This window comes from Cuculus canorus, chromosome 3, assembly GCF_017976375.1.
Source record: "Cuculus canorus isolate bCucCan1 chromosome 3, bCucCan1.pri, whole genome shotgun sequence".
Taxonomy (NCBI): Eukaryota; Metazoa; Chordata; class Aves; order Cuculiformes; family Cuculidae; genus Cuculus; species Cuculus canorus.
In genome coordinates this window covers 86,533,848-86,554,946 of record NC_071403.1, presented here as the reverse complement: position 1 = coordinate 86,554,946, position 21,099 = coordinate 86,533,848, and the positions used below count along the sequence as shown (strand labels likewise).

Genomic DNA, 21,099 nt, shown 5'->3' with positions numbered 1-21,099 from the left:
TCCTGGACCTGCTTAAATTTCACATTTCTGCCACCTAACTTGGTCTTCCTGTATTGACAGTTACGAGAAGAGGAGGAGCAGTATCAAAGGTGTTTGGATCTTCTCTAGGCAGAATTGTCTGGTGTTTACTGATGCCCTGGGAAGGGCAGGAAGAATGCACTGCCTGAGATAAGGGCCTGAATCCTGGTGGAAGTCTGAGTTTTGTTACTTTAATATTTTACATGCAACACTTTTTCTAATAGGAGTCTAGCGTATTTGGTGTTTATTTGAAATCACAGTAATGTACAGTGGTGTTGATTGGTTAATTGCATACGTCAGCTAATGAGAAGTAAGGCTTAGACGCATTGGCCTTATTGGAACTGGAGAACATTGTTTTCCTTAGCTCATACGTCCAAGCAAAGAAAGTGCTCTGAAACTCCTGCTTTGGGTAATGGACCTTCTAGCTGTAACAGCATTAGATTCAAAATCGAAAACATTGATTTCTTAGAGGCTTTATGAAGTAAACATTTTCTTGCTGTGTTTTGTTTGCTGGTAGCTTTTTCCAAAAATAAAAGTAAGCTTATTAAAGCAATTTTAGAACATACTGACTTCAGCCTGAACACTGACTCTCTAGAGTGGATTTGGGTTGTAGAAATGTGATTTTAACAGATAAGTTCTCTCCTCATTTACAACAGCCCTTGTAGAAATAAGTTCTTAGATGCAGAAAGACTGCATATCCATTTTTGCATTGTTCATGAGCTAATGAATAGGTAAAGTTATAATAGAAGAGGGCAACTTTTCCTACTGGAAGCCAACATTTTGCTGTAATGAGAATTGTAAATCTGGTCCTTACTGCAGTATTTTTGATATCTGCTTGAGGACTTCCCTTGCAGTAGAAGAGTTAAATGTTCTTGGAAAGATCAGATGCTAGCAGCTAATGACTTGAATCCATCTCCTTGCTATTTCAAGGCTTTTACTGTAGGACATTTCAGTAACATCGTTGTTTCTGTCATGGAGATCTTGATCATGCCATTTCTGATTATTTTGTTTTTGTTATGCTTTCAGTGATGGGTTGCTTAACTCAACTTTGCTCTCAGAATAACCCACAGTTGAGAGATTATCCGTCGCTTTGCTAATGTTCATCATAAGTTAAAGGCAACAGTCTGCTTTATGAGCAGTTTATTCTTTTGAATTTACATGTCTCAAATAGTTCTTTGGAGATAATCTTTGTTTATGGCCTCCAAATTTTCTATTTCTCATTGAACATGCCATTTCAAGTTTTGCCTTGGAAGATACATAGAGAAGGATCTATTTATACTTGCTTTTGCCTGTTGTAATTCCACTGTTCTCTTTGCTGCCATGTCTTTGTTATACTGTTACTATTAATCTACAGAAGATAATGAAGAAGGATGTGATTGGTGTATGAGGAAAGCATGTATTGTCCCCTGTTTACTGCAAGCAAATAATAAGATACCCTGGTTTGATAGTAAATGTTTTAGAAACCCAGTTAGTGGCTTGAGATAACAGAAGGATATGCATTTTGTCTATATGAATTCTTGCCCTCTCAAAACTTATCAACTACTACTCTTATCGTTTCCAGTTTTAATGATTTCTCTTTTCTCTCTTGAGTGTTTCAAATGAACTTGAGGTACATATGTAAATGCTTGTGACTTTAGAAAAAGATTTAAAGATATAGCTGCAGTAACAGTATTGAGTCTGTCCAAATTAACAAGCAATGCTTTTCTTTTTTTGAAGTAAAATGTCAGTATGTACCTCAAGCATATTGGTGAATTACGTTTATAGCATGACTTTAACAGTGGTCTTACTTTTATGATACTGAAATTAGTTTGTGAAATTCCTTTGTAATGAGTATCAAAGTATGAATATAAAAAACCCACATGGAAACAGGAATGTTAACTAGTGTTTTCAGTGGGTATTTTTTTGTTTGTTTTTGTTTTGGAAACGGTTCATTTGCAGAAAATGGCATCTGAAAGAGAATACGCTTTTTAATACTTTTTTTTCCTGGAAAACATTGGGCCACGGCATGTCATAGGGATTGATGGAAATCCATCATCAGTCTAAGATTATGAACTTTTATGGTTCAGAAAAGTTTGCTGACACTTGTCAGTGTAGATCTGTGATCATAGCTAAAATAATCCAGTATACCAGTGAACACTTAAACTCTCAGATACTCCACTCGAATGTGTAGGGTCTCCTGCCAGAAACCTGGGTTGTTGCATGCTATGAATTGTGGTAATAGCTGCTGTACTTAATGTGCAAGTAACAACTGTTTTAATTTCCCGCAAAGCAGAATCCTCACAGTATAGTCTGCTGAAAGATACTGGCATGACTTTTCTCCTTCTGTTTCGCTTTGAGCATGTTACTCTCTTGATTTCTGTGAACAACAAATAAATTGTGTTAACATAACAACCTTACGCTCATATAATACAGATTCATACATTTTGAAGCTCCTTAACATTGGCTTTTAAATGCAGCTGTAACATCATCAGAAATAGCTGGCATTAAAGAAAAAAAATACACAAGTCCATGCAATTGTTTATGCAACTTTTTCTTATGGGTTAAAACGATTAAATGTGGTAGACAACCAAACCTATGATGAGATTTTTTTTAAATGCACAATTGATGCTCCTTGCAAATCCTGTTTTGGCAAGTTATTGAAACATATCTGGAGCAGACTATTGTGCTACTGGCCTGCTGCTGTGTAAATGATCTCTGTGACATTTTAAAAGTGCTTTGTAATGAAAAATTTAAGGAATTTTTTTCTCTGTGGCAGAAATTACAGGAGAGAGAGTTTTTTGATGGTCAGATATCTTCCTGCGTATTTGCTTGGGCTTTAGCATTCTGCTTCACATTATCTTTGTCCTGTACTATTTGTGTTCCTTGCCTCCCTTATTTCATGTCAGCTGGGAAGGAGTCTTTTAAGTAAATGTTTGCTGATGCTTTCTGCTCTCAAGTTATTAATTTTGCTTTCTGAATGCTGCATCTTGGAGGTTTTTTAGATCATCTTTGCCCCTAGGGATTTTTTTAACTTTGTTGTGATGTATTTTTAGCTGAGGTTAAGATAATACAGTAAATGGTCCACAAAAAATATGGGTAGAGTTGTTATGATGGATAATATATGGAAGTATATCCAGTGTGGGTTAAAATTTTTTTGTTATTTCTTACATGAGATCCTCTGATGCAGAGTGATGGATTAATTGCTAATTCAGAGATGAATATGTTTCAAATAACTCAAGGGAAAACTAACTTATACAAGGTTATAAATCTAAGAAGGCTTAAAAATAAAACAAAAAATGTATATTTATGGTGAAACAAATGGATAAATTTTCTGTTTAATGGAAAGTTCAGAATTTTTTTTAGGGCCTTTAATTCATCATGGTGTAAGGCTGTGTCTTTGAGATACAGTAAAATAAACCCCACCTTTTTAGTTAGGTTTCGTTGCTTAATCTGAGTCGTGATGGCTGCGGTCTTTTATTTAGTTTAAGTACTGTTGGCCTATATAATTTGTAAGTTAGGAATCTCATCAACATCCTCTTGCATCTGTTTCCTACCCATAAAGCTGTGATAATCTAGGGAGGCCACTGAGCTGATGGTGCTTCTTAGTCAAGCAAAAGAGTAGCATCTGGTCAAAGTACTTTCCAAGGTTTTAGGCTATAGGAGCACAACGTGTATTTGTTTTATTACCGAACCAGCAAAGCTGTATTTTAATGTAATTCTCTATGTACAGGACTAAGTTCATGTGTTTCCAGCCAGCAAGTATATTTGACGTTGCTTTCTATCTTCAGCTTTTTCCTCCTCTTCTTGTGGTTTTTCATCAATAAAAACAATTTCTGGGAGAGGGGAGGTCAGTCTACATAGATTTAGTCTCCTTTTTACTTGAATACAAATGACTTGATTATTCTAAAACTGTTTCAAATTAATTAAAATCTGATCTGTATCCATTTGGAATTACTTTATATATAGTATGATGCTTCTGTATTAAAGTTGATTTTTATTTCTTGTACTGCGTGGAAAGCTTCAGGGGTGCATCTTGTGGACTTCAGAAGTCTTGGTTTCAAAATTAAAGATATTAACTTTCTCACTTGTGTCAGCACACAAGCATTTGACTTTCTCAAGCGTGTAATATTTTATAGACAGCCTGTTTGAGAGTAATTGAAATATTCAGGGCCTTTATTTGGGTTTCTGCTTCAAATTTCTTTAGGTTTAGTTATATGGCTTTGTCTTTCCAAAGTAAAGCAACATTCTGTAGAAATGTTTTAAAATCTCTTTTTTTTCCAAAGGGCTTTAGGGGTGTGTTTTAGAGGACTTGTACATCTCTGCCTAGTGGAGAATAAAGCATCTAATCACGTGATAAAATTACTGTTGAGGTTGCAGTGGCTTCAGTCACCGTATTGGTCTTGGTCAATGAGCTGCTTATCCCACCATCCTGTATTATTCCCTAGAAGCCAATCAGGGGTGTTTTTTGTAGGACTGTTGTTTTCACCTTCCTTCTTTCCAGCCATTTAGTTGTTCATATGCCTTTTACTTCCAGGATGATGAAAGTTTATATCCAGTCAGTGCTGTCCTTAAAATATTGTTGAGGGGTTTTTGTTTGTTTCAAGAAATAATTTCTTGCCTTTACAGCTATTCAGCTTTTGTCACGTGGGTTAAGGTGATAAGTGTAGTGTCAATGGAGTTTTCCAAATGAGTGTAATGAATCTTGTTAAATATCAGGAGGTTTAATAATAAATTTACCCTGCTGTCTACTAAGATTCATCTGGAGACTTATGAATTCAAATGTAGTTATAATTGATGATTTGTTATAACCAAACAAACCCACTGTTTTTATTTGAAAAAAGAAATCAAGAAATCTTTTCCCTTTTCCAGGAATTAGAGGGAGTCCCATCCCAACTGAAGCCATCTTCTCTGTCCTTTCTCATAAATGTCATATGTTACTAAAGAGCTACTGATTCATGGCCCTCGGAGTCTTGAATTCCAGGCACAATGCCATTCACTGTTTAACTGATTCCCCTATAGCTGTAAACAGTGTTATGCCCAAGATAGCGTCTTGAGACAAGCACAGCCGATATAGACCAATATCTATCTAACCGGTCTTTTTTTTTCCTCCAAAAGAACAACCAGTACTTCCACCTGTTGGGGCATATCTTCATGTACAGCGTATGGATCATCTGCTATAAAGCATTCAGAAAGCAATTGTAGTCTGGATACAGTGGGTATTTCTTATTGCTGATGGCTGACTGCAGTAAATGTTGGAAAGCTGGATATCAAGAAGAGGTGGCTGGCCTGATTGTTAGAAAGAAGAAAAGCTAATACTGTATTTAGTGGATTGAAAACTCAGAAGGTTAGGAGGTAAACAGGTTGGAGTAATCTTGAGAGGAACTCCAAGTCACACTTTGCAGACGTCTTGGAAAGGATCTTTAATTATGGTGTGAAACAGCTATTGCTAGACCTTGATGTAAAAGGGAGCGTGCTTTTGAGAGAGGAGGCCTCAGATAAGGGAGTGAAGCTCTTCTCTCAAATACCTCATTAAGCAGCTGGTGCTGAGTAAGCGTACGTGGGAGCTTGTTGACAACTTATTCTTTACTCTGAACAAAATTCTTTTGCAGTCTTCTTCAGTTTGCATGTGATGTTACAAATTACTTCATGGTTTCATCTGATAAGCATGATCTTCTTTATAATGGAAAAATACCCTTTTAAAGAAACCTGTAGGTATGTTAATCACCTTAAAGATGTCAGATGTTCTTGGCAAACAGCAAAGGTTGTTTGGCTCATATGTTGTAGTATGTTGTGCTTGAAGAACTGCAGAGCTTTGTTGTTGCAATACCCTGTTTAGTTGCATGTGCAAAGTTGTTTGCTGAAGATTTTGGAGTTAAGGATCGTGTTTGATCTGTGTTTCAGAGCTGGAATGGTAAAGCCTGTGCTTATTCTAGTGGTTAGAAATGCAAATATTTGCTTATATATATAGGCTGTTTCCACTCTTTTTCTATAGTTAATGTTTAGTATGTTGTTACAATTTATTAATGACAAGTGTGATTTGAAATGGGAAGAGTTTGGTTGTAGCTTTCCCTTTAAGGGCTCTGAGGTATGAACTAGTGAAGCGATGGGTACAATTGTGAATCCATAAATAGTAGTAGTTACTGCTTCATTAATTACACACAATGTTGAAAAAATCAAGATCACTCTTTAGGAAAGAACTTTCAATCCATACCTTGCTTATTACTGTAATGGTTTGCAACGTTAACATATGGAGGTCTTCATCTCCTTCTCTCTAAGCCATGAGAATACTTTCTTCTTTCTTTTTTTCCCCTCTGTTTTAGTGATTTGCGTTTAAATATTTTATGGATGATCTTGCTCCGTTCTGCTTTTGAGAATAAGTTTTGGAGAAGTTTGTTTTGCTCTGGGCTTTGCTGATGCTCATAGTGGCATCTCCCATCTGTCGGGGTTTGTAAGACAAAAGCAGGCTGGCAGCAGCAGCTGTGAGGACACTGCATGTTGGCTCGTAATTATGAAATCCAGAGAATGGGGAAACCTAATGGGAACCTATGAATAGGTAGAGAGAAACTTCAACAGTAGGGTGGTGTGTCATAGCTAGCAATTAAACCAGCTATTCTTTCCTCTACTTCTTCACTGTTTCAAAGCTTCTGAGAATATTTTTCATAGTCTTTGATGCTACCTAAGATGTCCTATGTACATCACTGTTGTGGCATAGTCCATCAAGTGCCTTAATTGCTGTTACAAAGCCAGCTGAGCACACGAATGTGGGAAAAGATGGGCCAGGGTTACTGGCTATTCTATGAATTGCTGGTGACAGAAGGTAGAGAATTGATGGGCTAAAATTGAGTTTAGTTGTGTCTGTGTTGCACAACAGCTCAAGACAAATGTAGTTTGTGTTCTGGCATTTTAGCACTGTCTGCTGAGAATATAATCATACAGTACTTTAAAAGAGACTTGAACTGTCCCCAGTAGATTCTCTGTGACTTCTAAACCAGAAGAATTGGGTAGAAAATGGATTTGGGAAGTTTTGGGAAGTGATATTGATGTTGACCTATACACACACATTTCTAAAATGAAATGTGAGATTATAAACATTAAAAAAAAAGATGACAAAAGTTAGCCAAATTTAATGCACTTTTCTTTTTTTATAGAAATACATTAACTTAGAAGTGGAACTAAACAATGGAACCAGATATTATTCGAATGTACTCCTCGTCCCCTCCACCACTAGACAATGGAGCTGATGATGATGATGAAGATGAATTTGGAGAATTTGGAGGGTTTTCTGGTGTAAGCACTGCTGATGTGGCTTTTGCTGATTTTGATACACCTGAGTACAGTCATCCAAAGGAAGAGTTTATAGCCACAAATCATTTCATCCCACTTCATGATTATTCTGACAATGTAGCTAACATCGCAACTTTCACATCTCTTAAAAATGTTAAAGACTGCATTGCCGAGCTTCCGACTCTTACTAAGGAACTTTCTGATATGTCAGCTACTAGTACCAGCAGAGAAAGTAAGTTTAGAACTTCAGGTATGGCTTTAGATGATATAAACAAAAGAGGGGAACAAAAAGACAACACTGGAAAATCAGAGGATTTTTCTTCTTGTGTCATTAGAACTGGTGTAGCAGTTGAGAGCCAGGATGAGCAAATAGATGCTTGTAATGGTGAGAAACTTCCATGTCTGGAAATTCTAACAAATGGATTTGCAGCATCGGACCCTGTAAATCCTCAGGGAACAGAAGATCTAGACGGTGTTGGTGACTCAAAGGGATTGAAAACTGTTATCGTCCATAGTACTGAGCAAAATTTGAACTCAATGCCTAGCTCAGGTGAAGACTTCGCGGATTTTGCTACATTCTCAAACAAAAAAACAACCTATTTGGAGGGAACAGGATCTACAATATTCAGTGTTCTTAATGAAAGAGACTCTCTGAGCATTCAGGAGAATAACAGAATAAACAGAGTAACTTGTATTGAAGAGAAGGTTTGCATTTCAGAAATTAGTTGTCAACAGGGTCCCTCAGCACTGGAAGATAATGAATTTGCCATTTCTAGTATATCTCGAACAACTGGAAGTTCATTATGCACTACTGAAAATGGAGAACGCAGTGGGAAGAAAAAACAACATGGCACAGAGCATGGCAAAGATTTTACTAGGCCTGATGACCCTTCAGGAGCAGAGGACATCAAAGTTGATAAGATCCAAAGCCTAAGCAGTGATCATACAGGAGAAAACTTGGGTGATTCTGAAGATCATAAGAGCTGTGGAAGTAGTACTGAAGTAGCTTGCAGTGACACACGTGATGATGATTTTGGTGATTTTGGTTCAGTCAGCAGTGCTTCTCCCACCTTCATTAATACTCAAGAATTAGTAAATGCTCTAGATTCAGAAGGAACTTCCGAACAGCCCGCACATATTAATGAACTTAATGATGATTTTGGTGAATTCAGGGACACAAGTACTGTTTCTGAGCAGCCAGCAAGCTTGGATCAAGCTGAACTAAATCAGACTGCTGACGCTTTAGAATGTGGTACTACCAGTAAAATGTCAGGTGTAGACTTCGAGCATACTACTGAGGTAGAAATAGGTGATGATAGTGAGTTTGGAGACTTTGATTCAGTGCCAAAACCTCAACATGAGAGTGTTGCTTTTCAGGACTCTGATGATTTTGCAGACTTCAGTTCAGCAGGTTGTAACCAGGCTACAGACTGGAATGCTTTTGAAGATGAACAAAAAGATGGCTATTCTTGGGCTGCCTTTGGAGATGAGCAAGCTGGTAAATCTCATCATAGAAAAGAGACATGGCAGTCACGTAGGACAGATGTATCTGCCAGGATTGATGGTACAGTATTACACAAGACTGACAGTTTTGCTTTAGCATCTTTTCAAGGAACTACCAGTAAGCAATCTCAAGAGCCAGCACCTTCAGTTCAGGTAAGGATGGTTTTGGTTGTGTATGTTTGGTGTTCTGCTCTTGTGCATAGAGCTGTTCCTGGTTCCTGCTTCTGCCTGCAACAAATGTTTGGATAGTCCTTGTCTGTCTTGTGGGAGAGTTTTAATTTGGTGGGTGAGACAGGTTAGTATGAAATAGTATGCTGTGTTTGCCTCTTGTCTCTTTCAGTGTTACTTCCCACAGAAAAACAAGCAGGGTATGCTGGAACTTGTATGCATTTGTTTTGACGATTGTATATGATCCTTTACATAATTGGTCAAAGCAATAAGTCATGACAATCATTTTGAAGCCTGTGATAATTCTTCCCTTACCTCATAGGATTGCTGCCTTTTTGGAGGCACTCAGTGTTGCCTTTTCATGAAACAGTAGTGTGACTGGAAGATGAAATTACTAGTTCCCAAAACTTTTCCTCTTTTATGAGTCAGCAGAGATCTGTGCATGTTTGTACATGGATAATTTTTTAATATTACTTTTATAAAATTCGGAACAACAATTTGAGCTTCAGCTTCTCTTTGATGCTTCTTTTTAATGTCATCCTGTGTGAGTGGTTTAGAGTATGCTCTGTCTTTCTGAAGCATGCAGCAACACTGGCAATGAAGGGTGTTAGTGGTGGTATGTGTCTAAAGGGTTTGGATCTTCTCTGGCAATTAAAGGAAATGAGGTAAGTCCCTTTTTCCAGGACCTTGTGTAGGCTTGATGACAGCCCTGCCTCTTTCCGTTTCCTACCAGTGCTGGATGAAATGGCTTTTCAGAAGAAAGTTGTGCCAGCTGGAGCTTTGCAAGCATCGGCAAAAGGAATGAAGCTTTGGGGCTTGGTGCTGATTGCTTGTCATATTAAAAGGCGTGAGCCTCTGCTCCTGACTCTTCCTTCTTCCTGTTTTGTGCCATGACTACTGTGGCAAATTTCAAAGTGGTTTCATGAGCAAAAAATTGAGCCATGCTCGTCAGCACCTGCATGTGTGGGTCCATTTATCAGGCTGAAAGTGTAAATCTATTGTTACCTCTTCTGTTGGTCATTCACCTGTGAGTGGAGAGTTCTAAGGTTATTAGTGCAATTAACCTAAATTGCTCCTGTTGCCATTTGAAAGACTGTCCAGAATCTGACAAAGAATTGGGGTGGGGAGATGGTTCTAGTAAACTATCCATATTTCTAGTTAATCATGCTATTACAGGTACCCTAAAGGTTTCAAACATTTATTTTTACTTCTCCATAAATTTATGATGGAGTTTCAATAGAAGATACTTCTGAATGTAGATGTTTATAGCAGAACCTTCAGAGGTTCTGTAATTCCCCCTCACCCTCAGGCTACTTTAATGATAAAAGCCAAGTTAGGCTCTAATTTCTTCAGTGATCTCTCATGAAGTCATACCAAAGTTTTAGATAGCAAAGCAAGTTTTAAGACTTTTTTTTTTTCATTCCTTCTCTTTGTACTTTGTGACTGGATGTAGTGTGATATTCTGCCTGCCCTGGCAGTGTGGAAGTACAGCTGGGAGAATGTCGTATGCAAATAAGCCACAGAAGAAGTTCAGCTGGATGTGTTTTCTCTGTTGCAATAGTTTCTTTAGCCTTGCAATGACTGCTAGTTGCTACTTTTTTTTTTTTCCAGTTAACTCTCAAAACAATAGTTACAAGTTTATGAAACTTGCTTTGTGTTCTGTAAGCACTTTAATTTTTGGAAGGATCTATTGAAACCTTTTTATATTTAATAAAAAATGCTTTCTTTTACCTTTCAGTGGTAATTGTTTTTAATCCATTGAGTAAGTCACAGTTAGAAACATTGATATTAGCTGAGTCAACATGAGCCATCAGACAGTCCCAGTACTTTCCGTGCAGAATCTTAATAAAATTAAACTCTGATTTTGATCTGCTTCCTTGCTTTCGCTTCAGAACATGTCACTGAGGTCAAACCACAACACACAGCTGATGTTCTTTCCTGTCTATAAAAATTGAGTTCTGGTGCTGTTTGAGGCAAAAGCAGAAAGACTTGCATGCAAAATAAAGCCAGGTAGAGGTAAGCAAACGAAATACCCTGACCAAAGAAGGATAGGGAGGCATTGGTCACTTGGATGAATGTATTGCTGGCAGGTCTAAAAAGCACTTGCTACAGCAACTTAAAGGGAACAGGCTGTGCAAGGGAGAAATATGGCATGAGTTAGACACTTGAGATAGATGTGAAAATTGAGACCTTGGCTAAGGCTAAAGGTAGGCTGGGATCATTTACAAGGTACAGTATATTTGATACATAATATTGAGGCTAGGAGAGTTGCTGTAGTGTGGTACTGAAATAATTTTGAATATTAGCTGAGTGTCTAAACAGAGAAACCTTAATATAAATCTTTGCTGTTTTCTACTTTTGTAGACTTAGGCAGCAGCATTATTGTTTAAAAGCAGTAAGGATGTATACAGCCATTTTCATATACCCAGAATGCAGCATGAAAGGGAAGTTACTGACCAGTAGCTCCAGTTCCCTTGCTAGTGGTGTCTGCATGTTTTCCTTTCTGTTACCTTAGTTTGTGTATTCTGGGTGTGGAGGCAGCAGCAAAATTTTGTGCTTTCTGCGTGTGGACTTGATAGCAAGGTATATGCCAGGCAAACTGTTTTAAAGATTGTGGATTTGGTATAATGTGTAATTAAAAATTAGACTTTACTTGAATTCAACTGATTAATCAAGATCTTCTTACGAAATATAGAAGAAGAATGTAAAGGGAAATGGTCACAAAAAGGCAAAAAAAAAAAAAAAAAAAAAAAGGGTTACACCAAAAAAAAAAGGAAAAAAAGAAAGGGCCACAACAACAACAAAAAAAAAGAAAAAATGATGAAAGCAAAAAGATGATGGCAAAAAAAATGTGATGGGGAAAACTGAGAAAAATTTACAAAAACGTGATGACAAGAAAATAGAAAAAAAATGACAGCAAAAAAAATTACAAAAAGTTACATGTGGTGGCAAATAGAATATGGTCTTTCCTCCTTCACCTTTCTTCTGAGGCTTTCTGAATCCTGCCCATAGCCTAAAATGTAGGATTTGTAACATGCTGCCCCCTTCTACTCAGTAGGGTTGCATAGAGCGGAGAAGAACCAGAGCACAGTGTATGGTATTGAGTTAGAGTTACTGGAAGACTTTATAATCTCCTAGGAAAAGTTGTGGTTTCAAAGACTTATGGACACAGGCACATGCTATTATTTTAACTATACTAATGCCACCATATACCGTAATCATGTAGTGTTTTCAGCTGAAAAATATTGTATTTGGTTTCAGTACAGCTGCAGGTTGGTATTTGAAATGTGCTTTTGTTCATTAAAACTGATTTAGGATGTAGCAGTGGGTGAATTGGTTGATTTAACAAGTCTTGAGCAAGCCTGCACTGTGCCATATGTATTAATGCCCTTTCTGTGATCTCATAGCTCACTGCTAAGTTATGTTTAGAGGAATATAAGGCTCATAGTGGAGCTTTTTCCATGAACGTTAAGTCAGTTGAAGGGGTTACTCTGCTTTATTGTGCATTAAGACTATGTGTAGGACTTAGGCGGCAAAGTACTAGAGCAGTTATTACTGATGATGATCGTGGGTGGGTAATAAGGCTGTACCTAGCTGTGTTCAAGGAGTGTAGGCATCTCCAGAGGAGGAGGAGATGAATAATGGCTTTTGAAAGGCCAAAAATCTTACCCAGTGTAGCTGAAAGTAACCAGTCGTGGAAAGGGAGGAAGGGAAGCTTGAATAGCCCTCAAGGTGGGTTTTAAGGGTTTTTTGCTTATTAGGGAGTGTGTGCTCACAGATCCTACCTCTTCAGATTAATCAGACAGTGGGGGTGATGGACAGTTACTAAGCCACACATATGCATTGAGACAAAGAAAACCCTGGATCGCTGTCAGTGAGAGCGTACTTTGTTTTTGGCAATGAATGGAATCATCCTTTTGGAAAAGAAAAGTAATTGACCATAAAGACTTCAGCCTCCCAGTTTGCTAAGATAAATTAAGATAGTGTTGGCTAAATGAAGTCCAGACAGTTGGATAACAGCTTGCAGTGTATATATCCATGTCTGTGAAGGGGTTGGTTTGTTTTTTAAAGTCCATAGCACAGTTTTAAAGTATATGTAGCTGAATCACAGTAGAAAACGGACCACTAAATGTAGTCCATAATTGCTTTATTTCAGAACAGGCTGGCTAAGGGGATATTACAAAAGAAAATAGCTTGGGAGGGGATTGGTTTAGCTTTTTTTGTTTGTATATCACAGAACAAAATTATTTTCTATTTTGTAGATATAAGTTTCATTTACTATACTTCCCCTTGGAGCCCAGTTGAAAAGTTGGTAGGACACCAACAGGTAATAATAATGTTAGTGAAATTGGAAGTAATTTTTGTGTAGTTTAGGTAAACAACTGTTAATCTTCACTTTGCCTGCATGGAACGTGCAAGATTTAATGCTCTTCAAATAAGGGACAATAAATGCATGAGCCTTCTAGCAAAGGGAGAGCGGACAACTTTGCATTTCTACTGTGGAAGTCCCTGTGATTTGTAACTCATATCAAGCAGTGAAAAGATCACAGAAGTCTTGTTCTTCTTTTTCAAGCTACTGAAGTTTCAAGACTGCTTTGCAGCTGAGCTGAAGATCTATATAGTTGCTCTTTAAAAATGTTTTCTGGGGAACTGCCTTCTCACAACTCTTTAAATTATTGTAAAGATTTTTACTTTTCATTTCTCATTGGTGAAGATTTTTAGCTCTTGTGGCATCATACTTGATTCTATCTATATAGTATCCTCTTGCTGGCTTGTAAATCTTGATTTAGGACCAGTGTGTCTGTTATAAATTACCTGCAGGACTAAAAATGACACAATTTGATTTTTTACCTTTAAGAAATTTGTCATCATCATAAAAGTAATTGCTTTTTGGGGTGGTGGGAAGAAAGGGAGAAAAGCCGTTGTATTTCAATCATGAGAAGTTAAGCTAGTGTTCTAGTAAGCTTTGCTTCTCCTCTTTATTCGGTCTTTCTGCCTGCAGCTCTTCCACTGTTGCATCTGGGAAGGTGTTCTGTTTGTACATCAAACAAAGAAATAAATTGCTGCTCTATGGAAAGCAAACTAATTCTTAATTTAAGCAATCTGTAAACTTTTCCAAAGAAAAATATACCCACATTTAACTAAGAAGTTGGTGATTATGTGCATTTAGTTAAGTGTTCAGATTTGCTTCTTCGTTCTTGAGCCTAAAAGATTTTGAGACCCACTGAGGCTGATTAATGTGTTCCGCTTGGTGAGTTGCACCTATTGAAATTGGATTCTCAGCTTTCCTGTGTTAACTGCATGGTCATGTAGTTTAGCTCTTAAATTAAAAATAAACAAAAAAACAACAAACCCAAACCCCCCCAAAATCCCCAATCAAACAAAAGAAACCCCACATGTGATGAAGGTACTGGAAGATATGCTGACTTAGCTCCCCACAGACAAAGGTGTTGCTGGAAAATAAGGTTTAGTTGTTAGAAAACTCAGCAATGGGAACTTCTCATTTAACCTCTGCTTTTTGTTAAAATGGTCGTAAATCCCTGCGCTAGGCATTCTCCAGAGCTGTCGGTTCATGATTTTAAGTAAATAAATCTGTCAGGTAAATAATAAATAAAATCTGTCAGGTTAATTGGCTTCTTTTCTTGGCTTCTGGCCAGTGAGCTTTATTCTGCTCTTTTTTGAGAGCCTTCACTCAGCTTCTGAATTCTAACTAGAAGCTGATCATGTCCATATGGACTTTATTCTTTTCCTAAATTATACTTTTAGCATCTTGGATCCTATGTATGTTCACTTCTGTCTCCTTTCTTGTGTTTTTCTGTTAGATAAGACTTGAATGTCTAAATATTAACAGTAATTTAACTATTACACTGTTTTTTGTTATTCCTAGGTCTCCTGGTTTTGAGTTTAATAGACGCACTCAGTCTTGAGCTTGCGTGCTGCTCCCTTCATAGGCTCTTTTCTGGTAGCAGGAGAAAGAGGGCTGGAGGTGACCTTTGCTTTTCACTCTCTTGCTTCTTAAAGCGACTTTGAAGGTTGCCAAAGCAGAGATGCTACAGGCTATAAGCAGGAGTGGGATGGGGGAAATAAGGTATTACATTGAGGAGTGGGGAAGGGACAAAGTGCAACTCCACTCTTGAGCTTCCAGCATGAGGAAAGGTTCACAGGATGAGCTTTTGTATCTGCTCCACAGCTCATGTGGGACTGGGGCTGTGGACAGAAGCAAGAAGGTATTTTTCCACTCTTGCACACAGAGTTACCTGAAACTTCACCCAGAAGAGCTTTACAGCAGTGACAGGGTGAAAACTTTGATTCGTATCAGCTGTTCCTGTAGTGTAGTCCAAGTACGTGGTCTTCATGGCAAGCTTTAGTATTACCTTTTCATAGCTCTGGAGAAAAGAATCGTAGAATAGTTAGGGTTGGAAGAGAACTTAAAGATCACTTTGTTCCAACCCTCCTGCCATAGGCAGGGACATCCCACTAAAAGAGAGCAGTGATCTGTCACCAAGTTCAATGTGGAGGGGGCTGGGTAAGATTTAGTGTGCTGGAGGGCAGTGTAGATTTGCTGTGTTGAAGGAGTTTGGTTCTGTCGTCTCGTGGCAGAGAAGAAAGGAACAAATTCTGCAAAGTAAGTACTCTGGCCCTTCAGCTCTGAGGGCTGGATCTTGCCCTCTGTTTAAGCCAAGGAGATAAACTCTAATCCTGTGGTTATCATTCTCAGTTGAAAGTCTGTTACATCTGTGATGCTTTTCTTGTTTCAGATGATGATTACTATGGTGTTTGTCAAAAACTTTTATACTTTCCCAGAAACTGTGGAGCTTCGAGTTTGTTGCGGTTTGGAGATTTGTGGTTAATTTTTAGAATGGCAGCTGTAGCCTTTCACATTTTCAGTACGTGCCTGTAAGAATTATTCTTCTCAAATGGCAGTGCAGAACACTTGGGTATCAAATATATTTAGTAACAGGAAAAGTGGAAAAAAGTTTGTTTTCTTTTGTGCCTTTGCCCTACCAGGGCATTTTATCCTTAAGACACTACTGTGTATGACAGAACTAACACTTTCTAACAGTCCATTTTGTTCTAACAATAGATTAAGGTTTGTAGAAGATTGACATTTCCACTAATTTCCAAATCCCAGTGGTGCCCTTTATACCTGGGAACTGTGACCACAGAATTTCTTTACCAATTAGAAGAACAAGTTTCGCTGCTTTCATTAGGGACAGTGCCACTGCCTGAGAGATGTGTATTTGTACGCTTGTCCCTGTGTCCGTTTGCACACATAGAATTAATTACTCTGGTTTGCTATGGAAACCATTCTTCTCTATCACATGTAAATAAGGGCTAAGCATTTCTCGGAATTTAGAAAAGATAGAAGGAAGTGTAAAGAATGCTATAAATAAACTGTTCCTGAAATTTTGGCACAATTCTTAAGCTCATATTTGAAATTGGGTGCTGACTGAGATGCTACTTGGTTCTTGGAGACCTTTTGTTAATTCTTTTGTTAGCTAAGCAAGCATTTTCTTAATCACTAGCATGTTCTCAAACGTTGTTCCTTTTCAAGAAACGTGATGCCTTGCTGTTTTCATGATACAATGCCTTTTGTCTGCCTCTTTTCACTGGGGCAATGTATTCCTGCTTTTATGACAGAAATGAAGCAAACATCACCTATTTGTGTAAGATGAGGGCAAGTAATACGTTGTAGGCAAAGTTAAGTTTAAGAACTTAAGTAAAGCATACTTTTGTATGCTGAAACGTTAGGCTAGAGTCTGGGCTAGAAATGAGTTAGTGTCTTAGTTCTGGTCAACAAACAAAAAACAGCCTACAAGTGAAGTGACAAATATTGTAACTTACAGCGTGGCCAAAATGATTGGACTTTAAGAGAGGATTAAAAGGAAAACGTACTGTAGAAGATGACTCATTATGGTAAGAATACACTGGCAAGGTAATGAAGAGGAAAACAAAAAAAAAAAATGTCAGGCATGCTGTGTAACTCAGATCCTGTCGGAGGTAGTATAATAATGATGGCATTTTGACATTATGCTTTGCAAATAACTGAACTTGGCGTCAGGGATTTCTTTCACGGGTGGCAAAACTACACAGCTGATATTCTAAGCAAGGCTGCTGGAATATGCTGCATCTCCACGGGAGGGCTCTGCTAGCATAGCTATACTAGCACACACTGTGGGATGCTCCTGGGATTTTCGCCTACGCGACTTCTTTTCTGTTTCCCCAGTAGAAAGGCTGGTGTTAGAGCTGCTGGATGCAGCAGAGCATTGGAAAGGTGGCTGTTGAGGAAATCCAACTAGAAGCAAGAAGTGCTCCTTTTGTGCAGGCTTGTGTCTCCTCCTAGCAAGAAGAGAGATTTGGGTGCTGCTGTTAAAAACAAGTACATTGAAGAAAAAGACTTTAATTTCATTGTTATGAGCATATCTTGCAATTGGTACTTTCCAGTAGATGTTGAAGAGATTGCCAGTTACCTGGTGATAATGGGTTGAGCTGGAGTGGGGGGAAATGTATTTCATGGCAGTGGTACATCTGATGTTGGTCTGAGACAGTTCATAGCTATAATAAAGTTGGAATTCTGTGCCTGTGTGGAAATACAGCAGAGAAGAGAGAGAAATATGAGAGAAGAACTAGGCAGGCCTATCCCTAAAAAGAGATTTTTTTTAGCGTTGTTTGGTGGGAGCAGGAGATTGTTTGAGAGTTTCGGGGTTTTTTTTGTTTTTACTATTAAGTGCAGCTGCTAAGGACCAGATAGCAAGGATTGGAGCATTCTGCATTGCATGCTGTGAAATTAAAATGCCTGGAAACGGTTAGTACCAATAAGTGCTCTTTATATTGCTGAGACCTTATCCTACCCAGCAGCAGTGATTGTGACACTGGTGGAGAGAAAAGCAGGAGACATTTGCTGTATTATGAAAATTAAAAACCTTGTCTGCCTTCCTCAGATGCTGAAATTTCGTTTCTCCCAAGGGACACTGAAGTTGTGGTGACATCAAGACATGGTTCCAGCTACTGTGAGAAGCAGGAAATCCCGCCTAGTTTCTCAAAACTGCGGATTATAGATCTGTAGCCCTCCCGCAAAACTTCTGAGTATTTGTATTTACATACCTCTGCTCTGAGTTTGTAATGTAAAGCAGCAGAAAGAAGGTCAGACAAGAGTAACATTGATAAAGTTGTGGTTATACAAACCATGCTGCTGTCTAGCTGGCTTCTTCGTCAGCTAAAATAAAACATAGTGGGGATTTTTGTCATTTAAGGTATTCTGCTAGGATAGAAACATTCCCAAGGTTGGCTTTTAACCCCTGCACGATCACAGCATTCAGCATGAACTCTCTGAATCATGAATGGGAGGAAATAGAAACTGCTTGGAGGAAAGTAATTCTTCTATTTAAATTAAACAGACTCTAATGTGTAAAAGCACGCTAATAGGGTTTAGGGCAAGAAATAAAGACATGAAGTAATTTTTTTTCTGTGTTTTTTTTTTTGGTCTTGAGAAGCACAAAACAGATCTCACTCATACTTGTTGACAAACCGTATGTTTAAATGTGTTAGTCTTGGCTCTTTTGCAATTATGCCTGACTGCCACTTGAACTGTAGCAGATGAAGCTGAAGCTTATAGTTTTCCTACATCACTGATACTAACTGTTTTTTAGGAAGTGTGCGGGTTTTGGACTACAGATAGTTTTTCCTTAGCATTTTCAAAGTTACAATCATGCCATGAGCAGAAAGCACATCAGGATAAGTTTCCTGAGACCTTTAACAGCATGCGTCTTGTAAGAAGTGAAGTCATCTCCTGAATCAATGTTTTATCTCAATTTTGAATTGAAGTGCATTGTCCATAAGTGAAATTGTTTTCAGTTCCTATTTCAGATAACGTTGAATACCAAGCTAGCCAAAAAAAAACGTGTCTAGTAAAACTCTTGGATGTGTAGGATTGGAGACTAACACATTTCAAGTAAATGTAGCCTTGTGGCCATTGTTGTAAATTGGCAGAAAAAATGTGCAGAGTGACTCCAGTAAGAACAATTCTGAACTCTTCTGTAAGAACTCAGGACTGGTGCTGTTTCTCAGTACCTAGTAGCCTATATTTGGAGCTTATTAAAAAAAAATAATGTGGTTCTCTGGCAGTTATAGATTTTGTGATAAGTGAAATTTTGTATCAACTATGTATTTTTTTCCATCTTAGCTTATTTTTATAATTTTAAAGTAGTTAATTAAACTTGACATAGATATTTTTCTCTTTGATATAGGCAACATTGCTAAGTCGTCTGGAACGAATATTTGAAGTCTGTTTTCCTTCCGTGCCTGTTCTTGAAATTGAAGAAGAAATAAGTTCCTTGAATTGTTTGTTGGAAGCTGGCGAAAAGCAGATGACAACCGAGGAGAACTTGGCACACACTGGGTAAGAAGCCACAGTGCAACAAACTTAAAATGAAGTAGTAACGTGATTTCCTTGGGAACTTAAAACACATAGCAGTAATTCAAAATGAACTTTTTGCTTCAAACATTCTGAAAAAATTGAGTAAGAATTAGCTATCCAGCAGAACTATTTATACCAGGCATATATACCATATACCACTTAGCATATCAATTTAGTCAGCAGCACATCATCTTCTTTTAAGTGATGTCTCTGAATTAATCAGAGTATGTCTTATTAGCTACACTTGATGTAAATGGCTATATTTATTCTTGTGATGAAGTCTAAGTAGGCTTTGTCTTGTCTGCTGTGAGCATCATTTTTTAATAGCAAGTATGTACTACACTTGATCTGAGCACGCTGCAGTTCTAGTTCCCATGGGTGTTGTGCTTGTGCATAAGTTTAACTGGAACATATATAATAAGTCACTTGCATTAAAAACAGAATAAATGTTCAAGGCTGCTTAGCTGTTACTCCTATCGATAACTTGATTTATGATGGGTTATATAGGGAACTGATGGACGTGTGGACAGAGCTGCAGGATATCCATGATGCGTATGGACTGAGATACCAGTGGGGTGGCTCCCATAGCAACAAAAAGCTTTTGTGCTCCTTGGGAATCGACACAAGAAATATTGTGAGTCTGTCAATAAACTTTGCTTTCTATATAATGGAGTTCCTTTAAATGTAGAATCAGATGGAAGTTTTTTTATATGAAAGCTTGTCCTTTAATTGCATAAATGCATTGAACATAGCTTTTTGTGACAGACCATTTGACAACTTTTTAAGAGCCTTGTTAATTTAAAAGTTGCATTAGTTTCAAACCCTTGTGTTACATTTAACATGGTATTTATTCTCTGATATTATTCTTAAACAAGTTATATAACAAAAAAAAATATTGTATCATCACTGAAACAGAAACTCTTAAGTAAATTTTTGTTCTTGTTTTATCAGCTCTTTACAGGCAACAAGAAACAGCCGGTTATTGTACCCATGTATGCAGCAGGACTGGTAAGTAGTGTTAATTTTTGTTATAGCTCCAACAACATTATATAATGAAATATGCTAAATTATATTAAGGGTTAAGTATGCTGAAAGATATTTTTGTTAGTAAAGTTATGGCTTAGGCATCACTTGAAATGCCACTCAAATACACAGTTTTCATTGTGTGTGCAAGCAGACACTTTAAATTTTAAAAAGTACAGGTTTACTTATAGAGCAAGCTATTTATCTAATAAGGTAGGCTAGCTAGTCCACGCTCAGTTTGAGACATCTTGGAAAGAAAAGGATGATTGAAGTAATACATTAATGTGTATGCAGCAATAAAAAATTGTTGTTATTGAATATTAAATATAAGGTATAGAAGTTAAGTGTCCACAAAAATTGACACAAGAAACTAGATGCTAAAGTACTTGTCAAAGGCACTTCAAAATTAATCAAATTAATCAAAACATCAGCAGCTTACATCAGCAGTCGTTTGAAGCCCTGGCACTAAGATCAGGGGCTTCAAAGGAAGGTTAAGGACTGCTAGATAGTTATGGTATTCAATGAATTGGGTGTAGGAAGTTTACTCAGTGCTCTTGAGCATTACTGTGTGCAACTGTTTCTCTGACAGACTGTTTATGGATTACTTGATTGCATCTCAAGATCCCTAGGTTGAGAGGTGCATGGTAATGCTTTTCAGTGTTGCTGGCGTATTAGTAAAGGACGCGTGTATATATATGTATGTGTAT

General features: G+C 37.7%; 1 protein-coding gene across 4 annotated transcripts in view; it reads left to right on the top strand.

Moving 5' to 3' along the window:
* AFTPH (aftiphilin) overlaps window positions 1-21,099 on the top strand; it is a 45,816-nt gene that overhangs the window by 3,953 nt on the left and 20,764 nt on the right. For all 4 annotated transcript variants that reach the window (XR_008449327.1, XR_008449326.1, XM_054063639.1 and 1 more), the window contains exons 2-5: window positions 7,146-8,937; window positions 19,200-19,351; window positions 19,877-20,003; window positions 20,321-20,377. Coding sequence is in view for 2 of the 4 variants with exons in the window: in XM_054063639.1 (XP_053919614.1) it covers window positions 7,177-8,937; window positions 19,200-19,351; window positions 19,877-20,003; window positions 20,321-20,377 (2,097 nt within the window). In the remaining 2 variants the exon portion in view is untranslated. The remainder of the gene's footprint in view (window positions 1-7,145; window positions 8,938-19,199; window positions 19,352-19,876; window positions 20,004-20,320; window positions 20,378-21,099) is intronic.